A 26,352-nucleotide genomic window follows, 5' to 3' on the forward strand; every position below is an offset into this window, starting at 1 on the left:
CAAGGAAGCATCACAGACCTACAGACACAACGTACCAAGAGAAAGGCTGAAATTTTGCCTAGAACACTGTCAGATGAAAACAAATTTATTTCAGCTGCTTCACTCCACACACACAAACTCCATGTACCTGACTATTGTCAGCTCATGCACATCTATACCCTTCTATCACTGCCTTTTCACTCTCCCCATCAGAAAAAAAACCCACTGTACATCCTACAACCTCTGAGAGTGGCAAAATTTTCAGAAGACACAGTGATCACATTTCTATGACCCATACCCAACAGCAAACCAGAAGCAGCTGCTCAGCAGACTTCAGTCTTCTAACTTTTCATATTGGCTGTTTGGGGGATAGGGAGAAAAGGACCAACTTCTGTTGATGTAAAACTAAAAAAGCTAGAGGACAAGGATATACACCCCTTGAACCTTGTGATAGCCCCAAGATGAAGCAAGGCCATCTGAATAAAGCCTGCTAGGATTTTGTATGGGTTACCTTCCCCTGAACACCACATAAGGCAGACCTTCTCACTTGATTTGCTATGAAATTTCTAACTGCAAAATTGTTAGCAGTAAGAGAGGCATCAGGCTGCCACTGTCCAGACAACTCCAGCAACCACTTCTGCCAAAAGTCTGAGCAATCACATGTTCTTGTCCTCTTCTCCAGAAAGCTTATCCCTGGCATCTTAGTAACCCACAACCTGAAAGAAATCACCCAGGTTAACATTGACCTTCTCGTCATGAAGTTCTTCCACTGGCACCATTGCACAGAGCATCCCAGGCCTCTGCCACCCACTGCTGTCCTCCTGCCACTTGGACACTGAGGGGGGCAGGCACCAGTGCCTCTCTGCTCCCACCATGTGAGAAAACTGCCAGCCACAGAAGCAACTGAGGATGTTCAAACTCTATTGCCACTCATCCCTCTGTAAGAGAGTCAAACTAAGGAGGAAAGATGGCTTCCAGTCTAGCAATTCTGCAATGAGCTGAAATAGTACTTACAGGACCCACTATTACTGCTTTGATCCATATCATTGCTGCTGGGAAAATGGCAACTTGAAAGCGCAGATGTAAGACTGGCCCAGTATTTTTGCAGGGCTGCTATTCAAAAGTTACACAAGTAAGCCTTTTTCAGAGTAACAACAGGCTTCAAAAACAAAGTCAGTTGCCCATGAGAGCCACCTTCAAACATTCCCACCATACAACAGAGACAGCACTTCAGAAAGCATCAGGTGGGTAGTGGGAAAGTAGAGACACAGATCTTGCAATGAACAATATTAATTTAGAAGAAACACGATTGCATGCTTATTCCTGCTCCACATCAAATTCACCCCAGTTAGCATTCCAGTGCAGAGACTGGATATTAATGATAGTGCAATCACAAACTAGCCTAACTTTATCCTTCTGTTGTTTCTTTTGAAGGTATGGTACACAGCCTTCTAGGCGCAGAATGAAATACACAATACAAAACCTTCCAACTTCATCAACAGCAGAGAATCATCAGAAAGAAAGGCAATAGCAAGTGATACAAAGTCATGAGTTCATTCAGCAAAGCATGGAAAAATTGACCAAATAAATGTTTCAAAAATCAAAGTCTGGAACCATGATGTTTACTTTCTGTTGAACTTGCTGTCCAGTACAAAGTACATGATGCTACCAGAGGCAACGATCAGGAAAAAAAACTGTGTTACAGTTCTACTGACTTTACCAAATTACATATTTACATAAATTTTAATAGCCAGAAGCTGATTTTTCCCATTTTCAAAATATGTTCAATTCCAGTTCTTTAGATGTGCCTACTCAAAAGAAAGAACTGTTTTACTGTATCTGCCAAAGACAGACTGAAAGCACATACAATGAAATATACAGACAGTCCTTTGCATGTGTCTTAGTTTTGATCAAAGAGTGAAGTTTCAAAGATTAAATGATTTGGTGGGTAATTCAAAGATCCTTAATCTGTTTAGATGGCCTGAATCTTAATTGTTTACCAAAATACTTTCATTGCCTGCTACTACAACAGGCAAGTGTACAAAACTTGATTTTCACAATTCAGAAGCAAGATGCATGCAGTTTACAGATAAAAAGTTACAGCGATGATTCTAGTGTGCTAAACCTGTGCTTTTTTAAAGAAAAGGTACTCCACACAAACCTACACTAAATGGTTTATTATGGCTTCTAAAAGCCCAGGACCATCAATATTCCCGCTCCAGACTTGATCTCCTGTCTTTTCTCCTGCTGTGCCACTGCCAGGGGTTTAAACTTACAGGGTTTAAATTTCAACTAGGTTTCTGTGCTTCTGGATTTTCTGACTACCGTGTTAGATTGTAAATCAGCCAGTCTAGCTGTAGGGTTGTACTCAGTTATCTTTGCAACTTTTTTCTTTTAAGAAGTGGTAAAAAGCAGTGCTGCATGTATCAGGCACTCAAAAAAACAAAAAAAAAAAAAAAAAGAGAAAAGGGGTAAAACAGACAATAAGAGGCTCCTATTTTAAGTTCTGAGGTTTTTGTTCTTTAAAGCATAATGAAGAGAGGGGACATTCACTTCCACAGGCCAAAGATAGTAAAAAACATCTTTACTGACACATTGCAAAAACCTACCAGTACACGGTATGCTTTTGTATTCAGATTTACAAACATGCAAAGGAGGAAACAGTGGGACATCAGTGAAACCGCAGGAAGTGGTCTGACTGCTAATGGTCTAATCCTGGACTGTCAAGTTCTAGGAATTAAAATGGCCTTTTAATTTCCACAAATCAGCACCCCTGATGCAGCATACTCACATATTGAACAGTAAAGAGCCTTAGGATATTTATGTAAATCCTTTAGATAGCAGAGATGAGAGAAAAAGGAGGAGGCAAGCTAACTGCCAGCTGCCAATTCACTGAACAGAGAAACAATTAAGATAACTGGGCTGCACACAGCAGATTTTGCATGCAAACTACCACGGCAAGAGCTGCCGACAACCAGAGGCCAGGAGGGAGGAGGCCACGCTCTGAAGTGGTCCCTGCAGCCCACTCAAAGCAGAACTGAGAAGCTGGATGCAGGGATCTCACAGGAGCAAGGGTTTTGCCCGAAGAGCCAGTAGGACATGATAAAGCAGCTTTGGGAAGGGAAACAGCTTAACAGGGCAGATGAAGACCCCTGGAGGAAAGGAAATGTACAATTTTAAAGTCTCTTCTATTTCACTACTGCGGGGAACATGTAGTGACTCTAAATAACAATGCCCTATACCCATGCAGTAAGTCAGCCCTCACCTCTGCAAAACATATGGTGATTTATGTCATACATCAAGCTGGATCTAGATATCTGCAGTGTTGTGGCTACGTAGTGTAATACCACAGGTCCTCTTCCACTCCACAGTCATACATGTCAAACCTGAAACACAGTGACCATTTTCCAATGAGTTGCCCGTGGAGCAGGCAGCACACGCTGGGTTTGGGCCCCTGCTAGCGGGGCCCCATGGCCACTGAAACATGTGTTTGGGCAGTCCCCCTCCACTGATCCTGACCAGGAGACCATCATACACCAATAAGTCGGTGACCCAGGTGACAGCTACTCTGAGTAGGCCCAGGCCTGTGCCGCCTGCCCCTCATGGCTCCAGGCTGTGCTGCACAAATCCTCGGCTAAAGGACTAACCTAGCCAGCTAGTAGTAACCGAGGGGCCTGCAGGCAGCTCCCACTCCATACCGGTGATTACGTTGTCTGTCCTCACCTTTATCTGAAATGCAGCAAGAAGTTCTCATGTGAACCTCCATTCCGTTTGACAGCAGAAATGATTTCTAGAGTTGATTTCTTGCAAGAAAATCAAATAATAGCTTGAATGACCAAAAAGAGGAAACGTCTCCACAGACAAGATCTGTGCAGCACCATGGGAAAACCCATTCGGGCTCCATCTGATACTGCACAAACGCAGGGCACCCAGCATCTGAAGGGACATACGATCTACTTGCTATCTATATGCTTCTTTTTATTTTATCTTATTAAAACAGCTATTTTATTAAGCTATTTGTTATCAGGCCTTCCTTACTGAGATCCAGAAAGAGCTCTGCACTGTCTCTCTTACCTCACACCCTGGTGCAGAGTATCTTCTGCCCGTCCCACCACCCGCCTGTACACCGTCCCTCACCCTCACTGCATGAAGCCTCACAAGACCCAAGAAAATGCCAAAGGTATTTATACAAGGAACCAGAGAAATACACATAAATCTTGTGATATTCTATCTTATACGTTAGCCTCTTAGCTCCTTCTAAAGACCTTACCCTGCTTCCTACTTGATAGTAAATCCAATTGTGCCTCATCCTCCTGTGCAGAAGCCACTGCCAGTAACCTTTTCACGTACAAACTAAAAGCTCCTGAGGGCACTGCTGAAACCCAAGACCAGCAGGATGCATGCTTTCTAAGAGAATGGCATCCTCCCCAGCAGCGTGTAACTGGGGAGTGCTTCAGACACAGCCCATTCAGTGAAAGAGAAGCTGACATTTTTGCCAAAGAACATGCATTTTGCAGCACATGCATTGATTTCTCCCTAAAAAGATAATACATCTACTATTCAATCCTTTTTTTTTTTTTTAAATAATACAAAGCCATTATTTCCATTTGAGTACTTTTGTCACTACTGCACTGCATTTCTATTTTTTGTTCATATGTATTTATGTAGGTTTCAAAAGCCAAGAGTGGAGGGGTGAGGGCTGCCAGCAGGCTAAAGGTGCCCATACTGCCTGCTTATACTAGCTGCCTCGGAAGCAGGCTGATGCCTATGTTCCCACCTGGTAACAGAGTTGGGAATAGCTGGTCGCTCTTTCAGGGTTCACTAGAAGTTGACAGAAACTGCTGTCCCTCACTCTTGATCACAGGATAAAGGGGATGAAATGCCTTCTTTGATAAATCAGTGCCTCTGCTAAATCAAGGTTCCTCTGGAAACACTAAGTATTCAGACAAATGGAGAGTAATTGCTGTTAGAAACACCTTTCCCTACTGCAATAGCTTTCACCCTTTCCTCCTGACATTCAGTCCTTAAAGTTTGCTCTTGCAATGCATTATCACATTTCACAAATACCTCTTGTACTAACATTTATTTAAACAAATACCATTTATTCAAACAAAACAAGAATAGGGTGTTTCAAAGGATGTACTATGTTTACTAACATCTTAAGGGACCCTGCCCCACTTCACGGTGGAAGAGAAATCACTTACTTCACTTTGCTCCAAATATCAATTTTGTGGATATACCTATTATTTACATTTTGAAAGGCCATCAGATAGAGGGAACAATGTAGTGCTGTATCTCCAGTTATCAGAGAAAGGATTTAAAAAAGAGGTATTTGTGCATATGGCATTTCTTTGAAGTTGCTGTACATCTACAAACACACTCTACATTACAAAAGAACTATTTTCTTTTCTATCACCATGACAAATACGTGATGTACAGTTGTGTGGAAAGACTCAGTCTACATGATTGATACTCCCTTGGATCAAATCCATGCAAATGTTTAAAGGAGTTATATCTCAGTTCATATTGTAGGGCAGAGGAGAGTTCCATTTCATACAGTGAGGGTGAAGCACATTTTTATTGATTAGCTGTACACTGCACATTAAAAATGCAGTGAATTTCTACATAACTATGCAAGTTATAACTCTATTATACACACAAAAATAAGTATTTGGGATGACCAAAATGTAGTATCCAAACAATGAAGTTACTTAAAAAATGTAGCATCAAGTTGATACGGGTTTTTCTCATATACCATAGAATAGTTTAGATTGGAAGGGAATTTTAAAGGTCACCTACTCCAACCTCCCTGCAGCGAGCAGGGACACCTTTAGCTCAGTCAGGTTGCTCAGAGCCCCTTCCAACCTGACCTTGAATGTTTCCAAGGATGGGGCTTCTACCACCTCCCTGGGCAGCCTGTGCCAGTGTTTCACCACTCTCATTATGAAAAATTTTCTCCGCATATCTAGCCTAAATCTGCCCTCTTTTAGTTTAAAACCACTACTTCTTGTCCTATTGCAACAGGCCCTGCCAAAAAGATTGCCCCCACCTTTTCTGTAGGCCCCCTTTAAGTACTGGAAGGCCACAATGAGGTCTCCTGGAACCTTCTCTTCTCCAGGCTGAACAACCCCAACTCTCTCAGCCTGTCCTCACAAGGGAGGTGCTCCAGCCTTCTGATCATCTTTGTGGCCCTTCTCTGGACTCATTCCAACAGGTCCACATCTTTCTTATGCTGGGGGCCCCAGAGCTGGATGCAGCACTGCAGGTGGGGTCACACCAGAGTAGAGGGGGAGAATCAGCTCTCTCAACCTGCTGACCACACTTCTTTTGATGCAGCCTAGGACATGGTTGGCCTTCTGGGCTGCAAGTGCACATTGCCAGCTCATGTCCAGCTTTTCAGCCACCAATACCCCCAAGTTCTTCTCCGCAGGGCTGATCTCAATCGTTTCATCCCCCAGTCTGTACTGATACTGGGGATTGCCCCAACCCAGGTGCAAGACCTTGCACTTGGTCTTGTTGAACCTCATGAAGCTCACACAGGCCTACTTCTCAAGGGTGTCCAGGTCTCTCTGGTTGGCATCCCATCCCTCAGGTGTGTCAACCGCACCACTCAGCTTAGTGTCATCTACAAACTTGCTGAGGGTGCACTCAATCCCACTGTGTCATTGACGAAGGTATTAAACAGTATTGGTCCCAGTACGGAATGCTGAGGATGCCACTCATCACTGATCTCCATCTGGACATGGAGCCATTGACCACTACTCTCTGGATGAGATCATCCAGCCAATTCCATATCCACTGAACAGTCTATCCATCAAATCCCTATTTCTCCAATTTAGAGAGAAGGATGTTGTGAGGAACCATGTCAAAGGCCTTTCAGCAGTCCAGATAGACAACATCCATAGCTCTTCCCTTGTCCGCTGATGTAGTCATTCCATCGTAGAGGGCCACTAGGTTGGTCAGGCAGGACTTGCCCTTGGTGAAGCCACACTGGCTGTCTTGAATCATCTCCTTGTCCTCCATGTGCCCTAGCGTAGCTTCTAGGAGGATCCGTTCCATGATCTTCCCAGGCATAGAGGAGTGACTGACAGGTCGGTAGTTCCCTGAGTCCTCCTTTCTAGCCTTTTTAAAAATGGGTGCAATGTTTCCCTTTTTCCATTCACAGGGGACTTCACTTGACTGCCATGACTTTTCAAATATTATGGAGAGTGGCTTAGCAACTACATCAGCCCATTCCCTTGGGACTCTGAATGCACCTCATCAGGTCCCATAGACTTAGCTATGTTCAGGCTTCTCAGGTGGTCACAAACCTGATCTTCTCCTACCATGGGAGGGACTTTGCTCCCCTAGTCCCCATCTTGCAGCCCATCCACTCAAGAGGTGCGGGAAGAGAGGCTGCCAGCGAAGACTGAAGCAAAAAAGTTGTTTAGTACCTCCGCTATCTCCTCATCCACTGTTACCAGTTTGCCAGCCTTGCTCATCAGGGAGGATTCTGCACCTTGGTCTTCCTGATCCTATCACTACACAACCGGGCAGTATCCCTATACTCTTCCCAGGACACCTGTCCCTGCTTCCAGTGTCCGTGCATTTCCTTCTTGCCCTTTAGTTTGACCAGCAGGTCTCAACTCAGCCATGCTGGTCTCTTGCCTTGCTTTCCTTATTTCTTACACCTGGGGATCAAGAGCTCTCATGTTCTATGGAAAGCATCCTTAAAGATCTGCCAGCTCTGTTCTGCTCCCTTGTCCCTCAGGACAGTTTGCCAGGGGGTCCTACTGACTAACTCCTTGAACAGCTGGAAGTTTGCTTTCCTAAAATACAGGTTCCTGACTTTACTCTTCACTTGCCCCATATCCCACAGGGCCATGAACTCAACAAGTGCATGACCACTGCAGCCCAGACTGCCTCCAATCTTGACATCTCTCATTAGCTCACTTGCGTTGGTGACCATCAGGTCTTTACTTTAAGATACTTAAGCTGTTTCCTGTTAAAAAAACCCTTATTGATATAAATTGTTCAAGACATTCCACAAAAAGCACAGCTAGTGGAAAGCAAGCACTGATTATAATTCAGCTGCTCGTCTCTTGTTTCTTGTGTATGGTTCTTAAACTACTGCTCCTGCCATCTTACCGTGGCGCACCAGAACCTGAACAGCTGGAAATACAATCTTCCCTGAAAGCACTGTATACACTAGGCGTACACAAAAAGCACTCCTGTGCTTTTGTGTAATTCAGTATCTTAAATCTCTAGTACCTGTTGGGGTAATGAAATTGCATTAATTGGTTAAGAGGATTTTAGTGCAACAACTGATGTCCCATCTACTCATCTCACTACAATGTTCCTCCTGCTACTCCTTGTCAGGTTACTTTCACAGCCCAGAGATGCCAGCTTTGGGAATGCTTTTGCAACAGTAGCATCTGGCCCCTTGGCACATTCCACTTCAAACAGTGCCAGCTCTGCAGTTGCCTTAAGGTACCTCAAATGGTCAGAAAGCTAATAAGATAGTTCACTACCCTGGACATCAGTTTTCCTCTGTCAGCAATCTTCAGATTTGTCCTCACTCACTCTTCCTCCAAAGCATCTGGCATCTTGGTATCTCCTTTTCTTACATGTAAGGGTCAAAGCATTGTGCCTGTGTCTCAGAATCCTGGTAAGAAAAGTCTCTGATTTTGCTAAGCAAATAATTTTCGAAAACATGTCTTTCATAGCTGGGGAAATAAGGTAGGGAGCGTAAGGAAGTTGGAAGGAAACTCATTTCAGACAGTAAATCCCTTCAGGTATCGAACTGGAACCGCAGATAATCATTCTAAACAAGTACTTAATACCAGCAAGGGATGGCGTTCTGCTCTTGTGCATTCATTCCGCTGGGAGCAGGTTGTGCACCTTGCCTTGCAGAATCAGCATACTTGCAGCTGAGCTCTTTCTGAAATGTATTCTCAACATTTTCACAGGTAGCCTTAAGATACTCTTTTACACATCCTTATTAATAGATACAGCTATCCAAATTCCAGCTTGCCTCAAACCTGGTCAAGTAGACACTACTAAAGTTTCTGTCACATAAACTTCACAGTGATTAGCTCCATCCTCCTCCTCCTCATTATACACCTGACAAAGGATTTCAGAGAGAGATGCAATTCAGATCCAAGTAGGAAAGGGCACATGTCTAAAGGCCTCCTTCATTCCCTGTCCACTGTGCCAGCCACACTGGGATGAGTGGGATGAGATTCCCCATAGAAATCAGAAGCCTTATATCAATTCAAGGTACTTTCTCTGTTGCCAACATTGTGTAAATAAGAAGTAAAAATAGGCTCATAATACGTATGTGTGTGTGTGTATATATATCTATATATGAACAAGCTTAATGCTTTTGGTGCAATATATTCAACATACAACTCAATCACTAGTCTTTAAGTCATTGCATCTGAAGGTCATGAACAGTTTTCCAGTCATTTAGTAATAAACCACCTGAAATTCAAGCTCAGAAAGAGGATTTTCACCTCAGAATATTAAACCAAACTTTTTAATGCTATTTCTTGAGGTTTTTGTTAAGTTGTAGTTCTACAGAACATGTTATTTGTGAATATATTCTTCCCTCCAGATAAATACATCTTCAACAGTAATTGTATCAACTGCCCTGAAACCAGAATGTCTCAAATCTGAAGTTCTAGATTAAGAGTTCTTCTGGAACTCATATCTCATTTCTGTTATACAGACTTTATTCAATTACATAATTTAAATAATTTAAGAAAGGCAGTTCTTAGAGAACAGGTTATCAACATGCTGAAATATACATAAAATCTATAATATTCCAAAACAAAATATTTACATTTTCAATTTCTACATATCTTGACAATCCCAAAGCACTTCAGACATGAATTATGCTTCACCAACCTCCAATAAACTAGGAAGGAATAAAGCATTATGTTGGAGCACACACTTTCTGAGCTTCAAGTTACAGATTTCAGGCATCAGAAGGATTAAAAAAGGATATAATTTCTTTATACAACTGAAATCAATGAACAGTGGTGGAAGAAGCTATTTGTGTCTGAGTAAAAGGACAGTACTGCCTAGCAGAAACAGCACAGAACTGAGCTCAGCTGCAGCAGCAGACAAGGCCAACCTTAGATTAACACATGGTAGTGGGCAAACCTGCCATTAAACATCAGCACACATCAGCATTGATCAGTGGTGCAGTCAGTTGGAGGCCTGTGGCTAGCAACGTTCCCCAGGGGTCAGCACTGGGTCTGGTCTTGTCCAACACATTCATCAGTGACCTGGATGAAGGGACAGAGCACACCCTCAGTGAGTTTACCGATGATACAAAACTGGGAGGAGTGGCTGACACACCAGAGGGCTGTGCTGCTGTTCAATGAGACCTGGACAGGCTGGAGAGCTGGGCAGAGAGGAACCTAGTAAGGTTCAACAAGGGCAAGTGTAGGGTCCTGCACCTGGGGAGGAATAACCCCATGCACCAGTACAGGTTGGGGGTTGACCTGCTGGAGAGCAGCTCTGCAGAGAAGGACCTGGAAGTCCTGGTGGACAGCAAGCTAGCCATGAGCCAGCAATGTGCCCCCAAGGCCAAGGCAGCCAGTGGTACCCTGGGTTGCATTGAGAACAGTGTGGCCAGCAGGTCGAGAGAGGTTATCTTCCCCTCTACTCTGCCCTGGTGAGGCCACACCTGGAGTACTATGTCCAGTTCTTGGCTCCCCAGTTCAAGAGGGACAGGGAACTACTAGAGAAGTCCAGCGGAGGGCTGTGAAGATGAGTGGACTGGAGCACCTCCCCTGCGAGGAAAGGCTCAGACCTGGGGCTCTTTAGCCTGGAGAAGAGAAGACTGAAAGAGACCTTATCAACACTTATGAATATCTAAAGGGCGGGTGTCAGGAGGATGGGGCCAGGCTCTTTTCAGTGGTGCCCAGGGACAGGACACGGGGCAACAGGCACAAACTGCAGCACAGGAGTTCCACCTCAACACGAGGAAAAACTTCTTTACTTTGAGGTTGACAGAGCACCGGAACAGGCTGCCCAGAGAGGTTGTGGGGGTCTCCTTTCCTGGAGATATTCAAAACCCACCTGAACGCAATCCTGTGCAACCTACTGTAGGTGAACCTGCTTTAGCAGGGGGTTGGACTACAAGATCTCCAGAGGTCCCTTCAAATCCCTGCCATTCTGTGGTCCTGTAAACATGGGCTGACAAGTCCAAATAGCATATAGATGTGCAGAAATGCAATCTCCGTACTATTACCAATTACAATGAAACATAGCACAGTATACCAAGAGATTTCTTGCTCCAGAAACAGGAGTAAACTATCCCAAATTTTGCCTTTTTAACTTCTCCTGAATAAGGCAGAGTAACTTACCCTTTTATCTACCACCAAAAAAAGTGTTGCAGTATAGCCAACAGAAGGGGATACATGCCTTTCCCTCAGTATCTCACTCTGATTCAAGCAAAATTTGTTTGAAGAACTGATGAGGGTTGCCTTACACTAATGCATCAAATCATGACCTGCAGCTGAAGCTCAGGTTCATGCTCACTGCTCACACACAGTCACCTCCATATAAAGGAGGGGCTAGATCCATAGACAGGTCATGTCTAAAGCTACCTCAGTTTTTCCTTCAGGTTCCTGCAAGCTGGAGCACTCGGAAGTTACTCGTCTGCTTAAAAGCAAGTTGGTGTTCACTTCATCCTTACTATTAGTAACTGGTTGGACAAGGCCCCTTGGTAGCTTTCCAGACATGGGCCAGACAAGTTTTGAAAGTCAAGGAGAGTGGTGAAGAGTAATTAGAATCTAGCCAAACTCCCCCCTCCCCCAGCACACTGTGAATGAGTATTTGCAGTAATGTGTAATCATCTGTGGTATGTGTATTCTTCTGTTTTCCTAGAGCAAAGATAAACAATATCATCTTGAGGAACCAAAGAAAGTCTTTACCCATACAACACACAAGCATAGGCACCTTTTATAAGGTAATTCACACATCCAAGGAGTTCTTTTGGCCTCATACAAAAACCTTTCCTGGAAGGACCATTAGCCCAAATTCTGATTCAGAGAAGTTTTAAGAATATCTAAAGAAATTAAAATAAATTTATTTTTGCCATGGACCAGACCAAAGTAACAACATGTTCATACCAAGCTTTAGTCATATTTTCAAAGTGATGAATGTCTCAGGCATTTCCACTTAAAATAATCCAATATAACACAAAAATAGAAAGATATCAGTTCATAAGGCAATCAATAACACTTAGTTCCTTGAAAGATAAATTTAGCATTAAGAAAAACACATCTCATTGTACAGAATCAGTCTTATTTCTTGCGGAAAGGTAAAATTTAAACAAGAGCTGTGAAATCAAAGTCTTCCCACAGAATCAAAGACAACTGACCATCCTTTCTGTATTGCATTTTTGTTCCATATAGATTTGTAAATTCTTTGATAATGCACCTGTCATTCTTAACCAGAATTTGATTTAAAACATTCATTATGTACCTAAGATTGACTTGACCCATGCCTCAAAGTGTCTTGAACCCTTCCTTTTGAAGAAGCCAGTGCCATAAAGTAACACAGTAAATCTCTGTTCAGAAAGACAGCAACCTTATTTAGCGATTAAATATACTTCACATGAAGAGACTGAAGTACTTTCTACCGCTCCTATGATTTAAAGATCTTAATTAACATCAGTTTTATTTCCCAAAGGAAAACAGCTGCTCTTGGTGACAAAGCGTTTTTGGAGCACTCCACAAACTGAAAGCTGAACTGAACAGCATCATGTGCACCCACAGCAAAGCTTTCAAAAACCTTTCAGAGGGGAAAAAAAAAGGAAAAAGCAGCTTTAATTGGATAAGACTGAAGGGTGAGCGGGTCAGTAACTGCTCCACAGACTACAACACAGAGCTTGCAGATACACAAGTCACTACAGAGACTCCTTTCAAGCACTGGAAACAATAACACTAGGCAGCACAAATTCTAAAGAATATGAGCTTCTTATCTGGATGCAAGGTATTTTGTTTGTTTTCCATTAGAATTTAAATCACAGAAGAAACAATTCTTAGTTCAACTTATATATATATGTACAAGAACAGATTGTATTTCCTGACCCTATAAGGACTTACACCTCCCAAGGAATGCTAAAAGAACATTGAAAAAAAAATTAAAAAACAGTGAAAACTACCATGCAGTCTATATATAGTTACATTGCCAAAAAGGTCAAGCAAATAACTCTTATCGGAAAACTAGATGTAAGGAATATATTTTTTAAAAAAATCTACTTCTAACCAGAATTTTTGAAAGAAGTTAATGGCACAGAGTTCTAGTGCGAAGTTTTATAGTCAGATAAACACTATCATTTAAAAAAAGACTGAAGAGACCAAACTTCTGTTGTTGTATCTCACTGAAATACTGATGTGATAAGACAAACAGTCAGATAAAATACATACAGTTTTTACAGACACTTACTTGAACGGTGTGAATAGAAATGACAGTGTTGTTTCCTTTTTCTGATTCATCTTAACCTGTACAAAAAGCATTAAACCATTATATGCAAGTTGCAACAAGACTAAAAATTGTATCAGGAACGAAACTAAAAATCACAGAAGAGTTCTCAGACTTTGGAAAAGGAATGAAATCACACTGTCAATATATTGTCCAGGAAACTGGGTGTTATACTCCCATATGTGCAACTCCTCCAAGTTCCTAGAAACCCAGACCTGCTCTAAAGTAGGTAAAAAACTACTCCCCAGCCAGTGACTTTCACAGAAGGACTTCTACAGGTTGCAGGACAAAGGGAAGACACGGCCAGAAGCACTGCCAGACTTCAGTGACAACCTCCCTTGATGAAACCAGTATTATTTATGCCAGAAAGGAACTAGTACACTGCAGCAACACTGCTGAAGCAATGTTGTTAGATTGATTAACCTGCACATGGATAAAAATAGGAGGTTTTGATGCCATCAGAGCCACTTTGCCCAAGGCCCTTCAAAACATCTTTAAGACCTCCTGCAGCAGCCTGACTCGAGTCTGACTGTCAGCATAAAGCGCAGACAGGAACTTTCTAAGTGTACTGCTCCCAAAATCTGACAGCTTGAAGTAGCAATCTGCACATCTCATCCTATCCATCCAAGGCAACATCCTCTCCAGGGAGTACAAACTGTGGTCAGGTCAGTCTATCACAGAAAAAGTAAAAACCCACTTGGCATGTCTAAGCCAGTGCACTACTGCTTCAGCAGAGAAATGGAAAGGAAATTCGCACATGATCCTTCTAAAACAATGCTAAAGACAAGAAAATAGATAATTTAGCACTAAGTTTATTTTTATTCTGTCATTTTGTAAAGAAAAGAAGGACCAGAACTTTTTCTTCTTTTAAAAATAATCCCTGAGACGCCAATTTAACTGAAAAAGACCTGAGTCACGTCCTTAATTCTTAAAGCAGAAGTCTTCAAACTGTGGAGGTTACACCAGCATGCTTCAACTTCACAGCCAGACAGTCGCTTTACCTGCTACATGCCAGCTTTCCACCACAGGTTTGGAAGTGACTCTGCTGCTGACACTGCCAATGTGGTATCAACACAAACTACATTTGAGAAACCAGCACTGAAGGGACAGAAGGTGCTGATGGTGCTAATCTATTGAAGGTACTCTCAGGATAATTCCTTGTTCTGCCCTTCTCACACAGATTTCCCGACAGGGCAACAGTTCTCTCTCTCAGCTTCCTGTGTATGGAAAAGATGGTTTTCCCCCAGAGCATTTCTTTGTCTTGCCAAAACTGAGATTTTTGGATTTGGGACTGTTTCTTATTCCACAATTGAAAAGCACCTAGTAAAACATAACTTCTTTTTGTTTGGACGACATATGTGTTCTCATAATACGATAATATCTGATATTAGATGAATCAAGAACAGAAGCCAGAGATGAACACTTGCAGAGCAAAACAACAGATACAACAGCATTAACTAAAAGTTAATTAGGCCACTAATTTAATTTCTTTAATGGACAGGTGCCTGTTACCTTTTTGATCTGTTTGTGTACTAATCCCAACTTAAGAGCCTTGTCTCCCAACCCGTGTTGCAAAGGCAATACTTCCCTTTCAGGTATCGCAACTCAGATTCTACCTACATACTGCAAGTAGGTCTATATTAATATCGATAAACATTAAAAGAATCAAGAAAAAAGTTCCACATTCTCCTTACAAAAAAGGTGTTTATTCAAGTCTTTCAAGCTCCTTCAGATACGGCTCACAGCTAGACAATCAGCATCACCCAGTATGCACATTCAATTTTAGTTCTTTGAATTACAGCTTGCTATAGACAGTGTATGTCCTACCTAGTATACTTGTTTTACACATAGCAACAACTATTATTCAAAGAAATATTTTGTTTACCATATGTTTAGTTACCTTAAATTGCTCAAGAACCTGAACAGCGTTGGTAAACATGCTCTCTGCTTTGAAATGAGCACTATTGTTCAGGTATTCCAGAGGCAGAGTTCCCTGTGGAAGAAAAAGGCATATATACATAAAAAAAAAATAAATGAAGAAACAGCAATTTCTCTAACTGAATAGCAGGCCAAATGAGCAGTAAGAAACTAACAGTTTGCCCACAGAGGTGGTGGAGGCCCCATCCCTGGAGACATTCAAGATCAGGCTTGATGGGGCTCTGGGCAACCTGATCTAGCTAAAGATGTCCCTGCTTACTGCAGGGGGGTTGGACTAGATGACCTTTGGGGGTCCCTTCCAGCCCAATGCATTCTATGATTCTATGATTCAAATTACTGCTGAAATAACTATTTTAACTCCTTTGAAAATACTCTTCTTGCATAATTTCTCAACACGACAGGGACTGTTTATACTCTCTCTGCTTCTACAGGAATGTAAAAAAGGCAAATAACAGAAGTTTTTATTAAACTACATACTATACAGTAATACAATCTCAACCTCTAATCAGAAGCCATTTTTGAAACACCTAAAAGTCTTCCATCCAAAACCTCACCCAGGCCTGACTCACCCAGTACTGGTGATGGGAAAGAGAGCAGTTCCCCTGCCACCCTATGCTGGGCAGCTTTCCTTGCATGACCAGCAATGAGCGCAGGACAGGGGGACAGAATTTGAGGCAGAGTCTCCAGAAGAAATATTTTGAAAAATGTGCTGTAAATAGGTGTTTTAAATGTGAAACAAGCAGCATGAAAGCACACTAATGTAATGCAAATTGTCTACTAGATATTTATGCAACAACCTTTGGATTATCTAATAATATGCAAAAAATTCAAAGAAAAAGCCATCTCCCAGTGAGGGCGCTCACTGTTCACTAAATTAAGCGGCACAAGATACCATCTGAAGAAAGTACACTAGTTTAAACAAATACTTAAATATTACATTGCAGGAACCAGCTTGTTTACAGGCTCAGCTTTTATGATCAAAATAATTATTCAAATCATACTGCATTTTTACCAACCCTGAAAAACAAAGTAATAAAAAACTTTTATGCAGCTTAAAAGTATAAAGTTGCAATTATAAAAGGATCAGCCGCCTTTCCAATTGAAAGCACTATAAAATATATAAAAAGTTTAAGTTTATGATCTAAACTGAAAACACATACACATAAAGCTAAAACTACAAGCAGTCTCCATACGCTATAGCACTTTTCCAAGTCCATACTCTTTCCCCTCACATGCCTCAAGTCTTGTCCCCAACACCTCCCACTCTATGGCGAGCAGATTTCTATAATATCGAAAAACGTTTGTACTTCTTACCACAGAATTCAGGGGGAAAGGCACACCGATAAGGGAAGCCATCAGTGGTGCTATATCAGCCTGTGCAAACAGAAGCATTGCCATTTTAATACACCAGCCTACACAGCTAATAGATTCAGTTTAATTTTAATGTATCTGCATTTGCAAAAGTAAATGGCTTAATGCTGTGAAGTTATGATGCACAACTCTCCTTTACAATTTATTTTTTTTTTTTTTTTTTTAGTTTCCAGTAGTCATCATGGCATGATTAGATTCAAAATGTGAGGATCCACTACTGACAAAGCTCCAAAAACACATTTAGTTTAAAAGCAAATATAAACCCCCACAGTATCTATTCAAAGGAATGCAGTACCTCCTTCATTGCACTCAGAGAGGCATACCACTTTTTATGACTATTTATACCGCAGAAAGAACAAATTTCATATTTACAGTTTTAAGCAGTAATATACTGAATATACTGCTCTTCACAGCACTCCTTATCCCATATTTCCATGGTGCCAATTACCTCCTCCCCTTCAGTGGGGGATTCTGCACTTTTATTCGTGTTCAGTCAGCCCTCAAGAAGGCCCTTCAATCTACATCAAGGCATCTCATAAAATAAGTTACTATTATCTTCTACTTGTGATGATAAACACTGCCTCTTACCAGGTTTATATTTTCCTTTAATATAAAACTATGCACCAAAATTCTTTGTTTCTCTAACATCTGAAGAAACTACATTGAAAGCACAGGCACTGCTCCAGCCTCAGAGCTACTGTGCAGGAGCAGGCTCCAAACCTTTATTTGTAGAGGACAATGTACATGTACTGTAATAGTAATCAGAAGTCTAGTCTGCTATTTTAGTCCCACATGTACTACAGGACAAAAGCTCTGTCTTTGGGGACTCCGTTACCCAGAACAAAGCAACACTTGTGACTCTTCTATACAGTCTCAGAATAACATTCCCGTAACTCCTGCCAACCTTGAGAGGAAAACTGGTCTCTTAATTTTGTACAAGGGCTTTGCTGAAAGCATTTGATCCAGAACATTCCCAACTTCAACCTTCTAGCACGAGTTTATTTCCCTTGGTTGAGCACATTTAGAGTCTGTTATTCATACAGTGGATTTCATAGGATGATGGGAAGTAAGAAGCAAACAAGCTTCAGGTGCCCAAATGTACATGTGTTGTCGTCATGATTTTAAAAAACTCGACTGATTTAGTATCAAGACTTAACTCATCCACCTTTTTTTTCTTCCTTTACAGTACAAATTGTATAAATGCTAAGTGGCTGGGCCATAATCACAGACTCTGTTGAAAAAACCCACAGTTTAACAGTATAGCAAGAATTGGTTTTGATCCAATAATGACAGCAACCTCTAGAAAAAGTGACAAAGTACAGACATTGAAACAGATAGCTCTGAAAAACTAAACAGAACATACACATGGCAAACTTAAGTGTAGCAAAAAACATACAGCAGATTCTCACAAACTCATCAGACCATGCTTTCTTTCTGTTTTGCTAGGCACCTTCACAGGAGATATCAAGGAGGTGTAAGCTCAGCTCTAGAACATTTTCAAAGGAGAAAGTTGGGGGAAAGCATCAGAAGTTACTTGTAAAGGTTTGCAAAAACAAATCCCACTCTGAAAACATATTAGACACTATTCAGGTTACTTTTGGGCAACTGTCAATGAGTTTGAGGAGTATTTGGCATATTGTACTGCATTCTTTCTACAATGGCAAATGATCACTTCACTAAAAATGATGTGGTAACGCATCTTCAGGAGGAGAAGTTGTACATAGCTGCCAGATGTATTAACAAGCAATTTAAACTTTTCCATATTATGTTCAGTGTTGGTGTGGTTCCTGCGACTCTAAGTAACATGTTCCAGAGAAAGGCTATGTCTGTGTGATCATTCATTCAAATTCCATAAATTAGTTTAAATCACACAAAACTCACAATTTAAGGTGAAAATTTATGAGCTATTAAATTAGGTATGTTTGATACCTGATTGACATCCAGCCTCTTCAAGTTCTCCAGTTTCCATTCTGCAAGGAAGAACAGAGCACATGAACAACTAATCTATAAAGATTTGAAAGGGATAATTCAATTGACATTTAATGTCTTGTTGCCATTTTCTGTAAAGTGTTGTTACTAAAAAAATCATAATTTGGCTTTAAGATGCTAGCTCAAGCAGGGTCACAGATGGAACTCAACAGGCAGAAAGAACTAAATGCATTCATTTCAGTTCACATTTTCTTTTACCCATCAGGATAAATTGCTGCCTGCAATTGTGACCCGGATCAGTTGAAGAAAGTCCAAGGTTTTTATTTTCTTCAGTACAGTACAGAAAGTGATGCATTACCTCCTGTGTCAACTGAAAGATTCAAACTCAGGTTTAGAATGGCTGTTAAATCTCTTCAATAGTTTTTAAAAAAGGTTAACCCAAGGTCCCAAACATACTGGTACAGAGCGGTACAAACATACTTCATGTCTGCCCTAAGCAATACTGGCCAAGAGCAAGCTCAAGGGAAAAGTTCAACAATTTAGCAATCAGAACAACTACAATGAAGGCAGAGAAAAAGCCAAATGTACGAGCCCTTAAAGCTGTGGTGAGTCACAGAAAGAGCTGATTCAAAACTGTATTTTCCTGTTCTCCATTAGCCTCTAAAGAAATAAAGAGGAAATTGCCTATTGTCTTTGGGGGTTGAGAGTTATTTAAAACCAGAGTCTAGCAGGGTTTGGTTTTTTTTTCATGTCTTATTTTCCTAATGTTTAAATTTGCTGCCCTACTACCAACAACAATAATACAAGCAGGAAAAAAAAAAAAAAAACACAACAAAACAAATCCCACCCCCCCCCCCCCCAAAAGATGACAAAGCTTTTTTTTTTTTTTCATTCAAGCTTGGGAAAAAAAAAAAATCAGATACACAGGAAAACACGGTAGGTACTGAAACAGACTTGCTGATATAGTACTTAAAATACTGCCAAGTGACCTACCTAAAGCAGTTCTCAAGTACAGGAGTAAAGATGTTGGGGGCACCTACATTCAACTTAGGAACCAAACAATGTTAGCAACAGGGGCACAGCCACCTTCCTCAGTACACAGAGAAAGCTAAACGGGCCAGTCAGTGCCCTGCTAACACTCCTTGCTGAAATGACACCACAGAAACAGCACAGACAAAAGCAGGAGTCCGCCTAGCACCTCAGACCATTGGTGGTGCAGCCACATTACCCAAAAATATCCTTTGGCTTTATACGAAGTGGAAGTTTACATGCACCAGAAACAGTCTTCATAAAAAATATCAGTAAGCTATTGCTCAAAGGTCTGGATCAACCTCATTTATTTTCTCCAAACAGGCATTCAAATCCTAGATCATACCACCTTTTCTCCATCTTTTGATACACGCTGTCTGTGCCAGACCCAAACCCGTCTCAGCTGAAAATGGCCCGAGACAGGAAACATCCACATTTGCAGTATTGCATGTACCAAACTTATTTTCACTAATTAGACATACAGTTACAGTAAGTTCCCATGGCAACGCAGGGAAAGTATTATCAGCATTAATCATGAATTGTATTAAACTCACACCAAAATGAACAAGTTTGCTTCCTTTTGCTTCCCAGAAAAGGAAATGGGTTTATATTTCTAGAGATACAGACTCTCACCCATATTTCTATTATATAAGTGCATTGTCTGTTTTCCTTTAAATAACGTTTTCCAATGAAAAATATTGGAAAACTGTCTACATGCACACAATGTGCTTAAGGTAGGAAGAAACTGTAGCTGTGCTAGAGAAACATCTAGCTTTGTCAGAAGCTTTTACATCTCTGCTTCCCCTAGTCAGATATTCCCAAAAGGCAGAGTTGACGACAACTGCCTTGGACCAGGAGCCATAAGACATGAAGCCCAGGAGCCATAAGACATGAAGCCCAGGAGCCATAAGACGTGAAACCCAGGAGCCATAAGACGTGAAACCCAGGAGCTCCTGAGGACCACGACACAACTGCAGATCAGCCTGTCTGCGCTTACTCCCAGGAGTGAGACACCTTGGGTGTATGTGCTGCCCATGCTGGTTTACGATTCCAGTTCACTGTCTAGATTTTCTGTACAGTGCTCAGCACAGTTTTCCACCCACTTGAAAGCATTCTTTTTATGCTTTATTTTTTACTTTATCCACTGGGCAGTCAGATGCAAATAGTCCAGGGGAAACAGCAGGGAAGTGCCAGCTCAAGAAGAGGCTGAGTATGAGGCTATGTGATTCCAAGAAAATCTGATGTAAAATCTCACAGAAGCAAAACCAGGGAAGGGATACACTGAGCTCCCTCAGCCATGGCAAAGCTTGCTGAGCCCCCTCCAAAACAGGGATGTGTATAGATGAAAACAACCACCCCACGCCCTTCTGCTGCAGAAGGCTGTGGCTTCACTTACAACCCTGTCTGGACTTGCACTCCAAGGCCACCCAGCAGGGCCTGCGCTGAGGAGCTGAAGAGCAGCTCTCTATTCTCTTTCTTTCTGAAGGGTCAAGCCAATGGCCAAATGGGCAATACTACACGTCCTCCACAGGATGCAGGGCTGCCATCACAAATCTTTCCAGGATGATTGCACGGCCAGGCCAGAGGGAAGCAGAACACAGGTGAAAGGACTGATAAGAAGGCTGTCATCCCAGAGCAGACACTGTGCCCTTCCAGCCATCCAAGGAGCACATTAATTCTTCCCTGACAAATTGAACAGACTAAGCCCTGCCTGTTGGCACTGCCTTTGGGGGTATCGACCCTTGATGGCAATGATGAGAAGAGAGACAATTCACTGAGCAACCTACAGCCTGCTCGCACTGAACAGAGCATAAGTCTGTCAGCATTAGAAATATTCTGCTGTTTCCATGAACTCTTAACTCAGAGAAATTAGGAAGGATTGTCGATAGACACAGGAACTCGAACACTGGTGCAAGTGATCAGAAATGTAAGCCAGACACCCACATACATCAATGACACAGCAGTCTTGAAAACGCTCTCCTCTCCTGCAGTCTCAACTGCATTTGTATGAAGCAGGAAAGGCAAATTCAAAGAACTTTTCAAGAGCCCTCTTTTAAGCATCTTTTCTCTCATATGTTAGCTTTGTGAAAATATCTGGGATTGTAACTTAATGGAGCAGCTGAACTGCATTGACCTGTGAAAGTGCAAAGTTCTGTTTCAACAACAATTTTTTCTTTACTTTTAAGCTACATAGCCTACTAGAAGCTGTAATGTACTACCATAGAGCAAATAGTCACTTTTTAAGAAGATACTTATTACACAAATAGAGATTCAAACTCCCAAGATACTCAGAGACTCAAATCTCCAATAAAGATTACCCCTGGCAATTAAGAACCTGTAAAGATAGTGTCTAAACAGATCAACAACATGCTTGACAGCTAGAAAGCTGCAGAGCAAGTCCAGAACAAACGGAGGATGTTTGCTTTGGGGTGTTTCGGTTTTTTGTCTGGTTGTTGATCTGGGGTTTTTTTAAAACATTCATAAGGAAAACATGAAGCAGGCACAGCAGGATGCAGACCTTTAAGAACATGTCCATATGTCCAAAATAGCTTTCCCTATTGTGTACCTGTAAGTCAGCTCAATACTCACCTCTTTTGAAATACTCTCACACCATTTTCATCACTACTTGAAGTCAAAGGCTGAGGTTTGTATTAAAGCTCGTGAGAATCAAGGAAACTGACAGCTGTAAAAATCAACTATTACAGATCAGCCCTCAGAGACATCAAGCGTCCTTAGAAGTCTAGCAGATCAGCCATCACAGACACCAAAATCAGTTGGTTTTACTCTGTTTTCTATTTTTTATTCTAGAACTCATTTTCAATTTTATCAGAGATTTCATAGTTTTACAGCAGCAGTTAATCACAGTGTGAAATGTTAGCAATGGTCTGTATCTGAGAAGTCCTGTTTAATCTATTACCAAACACCTTCTCAGGAGCAGAGCAGGGTTAAAACATCAGGGTTGAACTAATTTTTGCCTGTTTTCTCTAATGTAGTTTGACAAACAATCCAATAAAATAGAAAGTCATTACGTCATTGATCATGAGTAACAACCTGAGAGATTCAAGGCATCTTAAGAAACAGAGCAGGCTACAAGAATGGGGCACACGAAAGAGAAAGAGCTTTCACAGTTTAATCACATGGTTCTAGAAATCCATTGATATTTCAGTAAGCCAGTATTACATTATATATTTGAAATATTAAAAATGATTTCTTTTAAAAACAGTTTATTCTTAAATAAATTACAAAGGGGAAAAATAACAGTAAAGTGCCACAGTTTTTCACTGAGAAAAACTGTCTATGTTTCTGCAACAGCCAGAAGGACACAAGTAAGATAAGATAGCCCCCGAAAGTCCACAGAGTTGTACTGTGAAGATAGAAAAGGGTCTTCAGACATGTCAACTCATCATGTTTCTGTACAAACAGCTTTTAACCGCTGGGAGTCTTCCTACGAATTAAGTCTCCTCTGGAACCAAGTTTTAGGAGTGCAAATAGCCTCCTGTACCCAAAGAGAGAAAGTCTTCAATTCCACAATTAGAAAAGAAAACAGACTCTGATATTATCTGTCCAATTTCGCAATACCCTTGCATACCTTGTCAACTTTTCTTTCCACACCACACAAAGGAAGTAATATTTACTGTAATGAAATGGAGGACAGAGAAGATCAACAGGTATAACGGTTAAACACCTCCCTTTCCACCAAAATTTTGCACATAAGTTTTGTATCTTACCTACCTTTCAAAAAATTGTCTTCAAAGAACTGGGATGTGACTTTCTGTGGATAATTCACCCCAGCACCCCAAACAATCAGTGGCGTTAAAGTTTCTGAGGGATTACCAGCTCCGTGGGTTCCTAAGATGCAACAAACAAACAAACAAACAAAAAGACTAAACTAAACAAATGAAACCTACACATATATCCACACATGTACTAAGTTCTTGTTAGAGCATAGACACTAAAATCCTGTTACAGATGACCTATTCCAGCTTCAGAGCTTATTTTTATGCCACTAACAATAAAGGCTAAATTCAAGTTGCAAGTTGGGAAATCAGTACCACTTAAGTTCAAGCCTTTAAAGAAAATACTCAAACTGTTAACATACATAAACTAAAGCCAAAGTGTTTGAAATCCTCAAGGTGTAGAGGAGTTATTGGCTCAAAACACATGCATGTGCCTATCCTGAACATCTCATGGAAACCAGGGATGGCTGATATGAGTAAAATTAGGCACATGCTCAAAAAATCACATAGAACTGATCTCTGGTTCCCAAATAAGGACTAGACTTCCACTTCAAAACCAAATATGCATTGCAACTGTCATCCTTTTCCCAGGGATTACAAGTTCATTTTTAAGATTTTAAAGCCTAGTAGCACACTCCTTAAAAATCGATAAAACATGACTTCCTTCCCTAGGGAAATTAATTCCCTCCAGATTAACATATCAGATGCCAGGAGAAGGAAGGCTCTAGAACTAGACATCTCAACAGCAGCTGCACTGAAGCAGAAGTCACACAAGCTTGAAAGAAACACTGGTCATTGAACCCAGTGGGTGAGGCACCACAGCAGTGAAGTAACCCAGTCTCAAAGGGAATGACACTATTGTACAAACTCTATCCCTGTCACTGCATAGTCTACAAGATTAGAATTTTCCTTGTATTTGCATAGACACACACTCTTCCCTCTCTCCATGTGTGTGTATGTATATATATTTTAATAATTACAAAGGACAGAATAACACATTGTTTTAAGGAGAGCTTTGTTTAAAAAACCAAACCAAAACCAAACCGAACTAGAATTTGGTATGAAATTGGAATAGCATTGAGGCAGTACACCAATCGCTGTGGCAGGGCTGAAAAGCCAGCTTTGCTTTCCTTAAACAGCCCTAAACTTAAGAACACACAGGTCTGAGAATAAGATTTCCGATGTTCAGAAATCCCTTGGAAGGTATTCTGGACTCAAAAGCAGGAACAATTGCTCTTCTTCACAGAGCTTGGGAAAAGAGCACATGGAGGGAGCACTTCCTCCATCTCCCAGGCATGAGTTATTTCCTTCTATTGCAGGAGGGAAGTGCAATTTTTGGCCAAGCCATCAGCTCCATCAGCATTGTACTGAGACTCTGCTTCCATGAATACTTGAGGAGGTACATCTGAGAGAGGCAGCTGTATCCACTCTCCCCTGTTATAAGAACCAAGTTTCAGCCTGATCTGAATTATAAGAGGGGGAAACAATGAATTTGATTTTCAGCTGAGTCTGTTCCCTGTTCCACCCCCAGCACCCTCCAAACACACCTTCTCAGGGGAAAGGGAGGGAATAGGTGCTGTTTAGTTTTCTGTTCTATGGTCCAGTGCACCACATAGTAGCACTTGTGTGAGGATGGCAGCAGGAACAAGTGGTCAAGGTGGGTGTGGGACCACCTATGTTGGTGATCAGCAGCCCCACCTGAGACCACCTTAAAGCAAAATCACTGAGTCAGACTGAGAAAGCAAGTGATTTTATTGATCTTTGCCAACAGTCACAGTTTCTTTGATCATGTCAAGTTCAGAACACGTTCTCTTCCCTAAGAGGTATCCCTGCCTTTTTAATTTTTAATTTGTTTTATAGCTGGTGCACATCCCATTCTGCAAATAAACACTGAGACTGCAGCAGTTGCTGATACTACAAGCTCAAATAAAAAGCTACTAAACTAGCCTTCAGATCACTGGCTATGGGCCTCAGCATCATCTCTGGCTTTGCTCTTGGACTCACTAAAGTCAAGTTTAAAGTTATTAACACTTCTGGTAGAAGATCAAGATTTTTCTTCAAGACAGAAAAGTATGACAGACCAGTGGTTCCCAAAGCCTGAAGAGTTACTCCTATCAACTTTTATTCCCCCTTCAAAGGATCCACCACAAGACACCCCAGCAGCATGCTCTGGCAGCAAGGAAGGCAAACAGCACCCTGGCTGTGTTAACAGGAGCACAGTCCAGGGAGGGGATTATCCTCCTCTACTCAGTACCTGCGAGACATTTAGACATTGGTTACAGTTTTGGGCCCCTCCAGTGCAGGAAAGACATCAACCACCTGGAATAGGCTCAGTGGGCCCCAAAATTGGTCAGAGGAGCACTTGTCCTGTGAGGAGAGGCTGCGGGACTGGGACTTGTTCAGCCTGAAGACGAAATGACTTGGGGGAGGATGTAACAGAGCATCGTGCCTGTACCCCATTGCAAGGGGGTTTGAGAGAGGATGGAATCAGGGTCTCACCGTGGTGCATGGTGGGCAGATGAGAGAAAATGGGCGTAAATTGATACAAAGGAGGTTCAGATTGCAGACAAGGAAAATCTTTTCCCCTCCATGAGGACAGGCAATCAGCAGAGCGGGCTGCCCAAAGGGGTTGCATAGGCTCCATCTCTTTAGGTTTTAAAGGCCCTGCTGGATAAATTCCAAGCAATTCTGTCTGATCCCAAAGCTGATCGCTACTTTTAACAGGTGGTTGGACCTCCCGAGGTCCCTATGATCATATATAATATACATAAAAAATATATATATATATACACACCTCCCTTATAAAAATTATGAAATAATTACTTGAAATAGACAAAAAAAGGCAGAATAAAAATTTTATTGCAAGGGGCAGTCAGCTCAACAGTAA

The 26,352-nt window shown here is 41.5% G+C and overlaps 1 protein-coding gene across 1 annotated transcript in view; it reads right to left on the reverse strand.

Annotated features, from left to right (window-relative positions):
- The window catches only part of PIGN (phosphatidylinositol glycan anchor biosynthesis class N), a 96,510-nt gene that overhangs the window by 51,136 nt on the left and 19,022 nt on the right, over positions 1-26,352 (reverse strand). The window contains exons 7-11 of the mRNA XM_086468904.1: positions 23,461-23,577; positions 18,700-18,740; positions 16,714-16,773; positions 15,362-15,454; positions 13,426-13,481 (exon numbers count right to left, since the gene is read on the reverse strand). Coding sequence (XP_086325030.1) covers positions 13,426-13,481; positions 15,362-15,454; positions 16,714-16,773; positions 18,700-18,740; positions 23,461-23,577 — 367 coding nt within the window. The remainder of the gene's footprint in view (positions 1-13,425; positions 13,482-15,361; positions 15,455-16,713; positions 16,774-18,699; positions 18,741-23,460; positions 23,578-26,352) is intronic.

The sequence above is a fragment of the Leptosomus discolor genome, chromosome 8 (genome assembly GCF_034619465.1).
Source record: "Leptosomus discolor isolate bLepDis1 chromosome 8, bLepDis1.hap2, whole genome shotgun sequence".
In the NCBI taxonomy this organism is placed as follows: domain Eukaryota; kingdom Metazoa; phylum Chordata; class Aves; order Leptosomiformes; family Leptosomidae; genus Leptosomus; species Leptosomus discolor.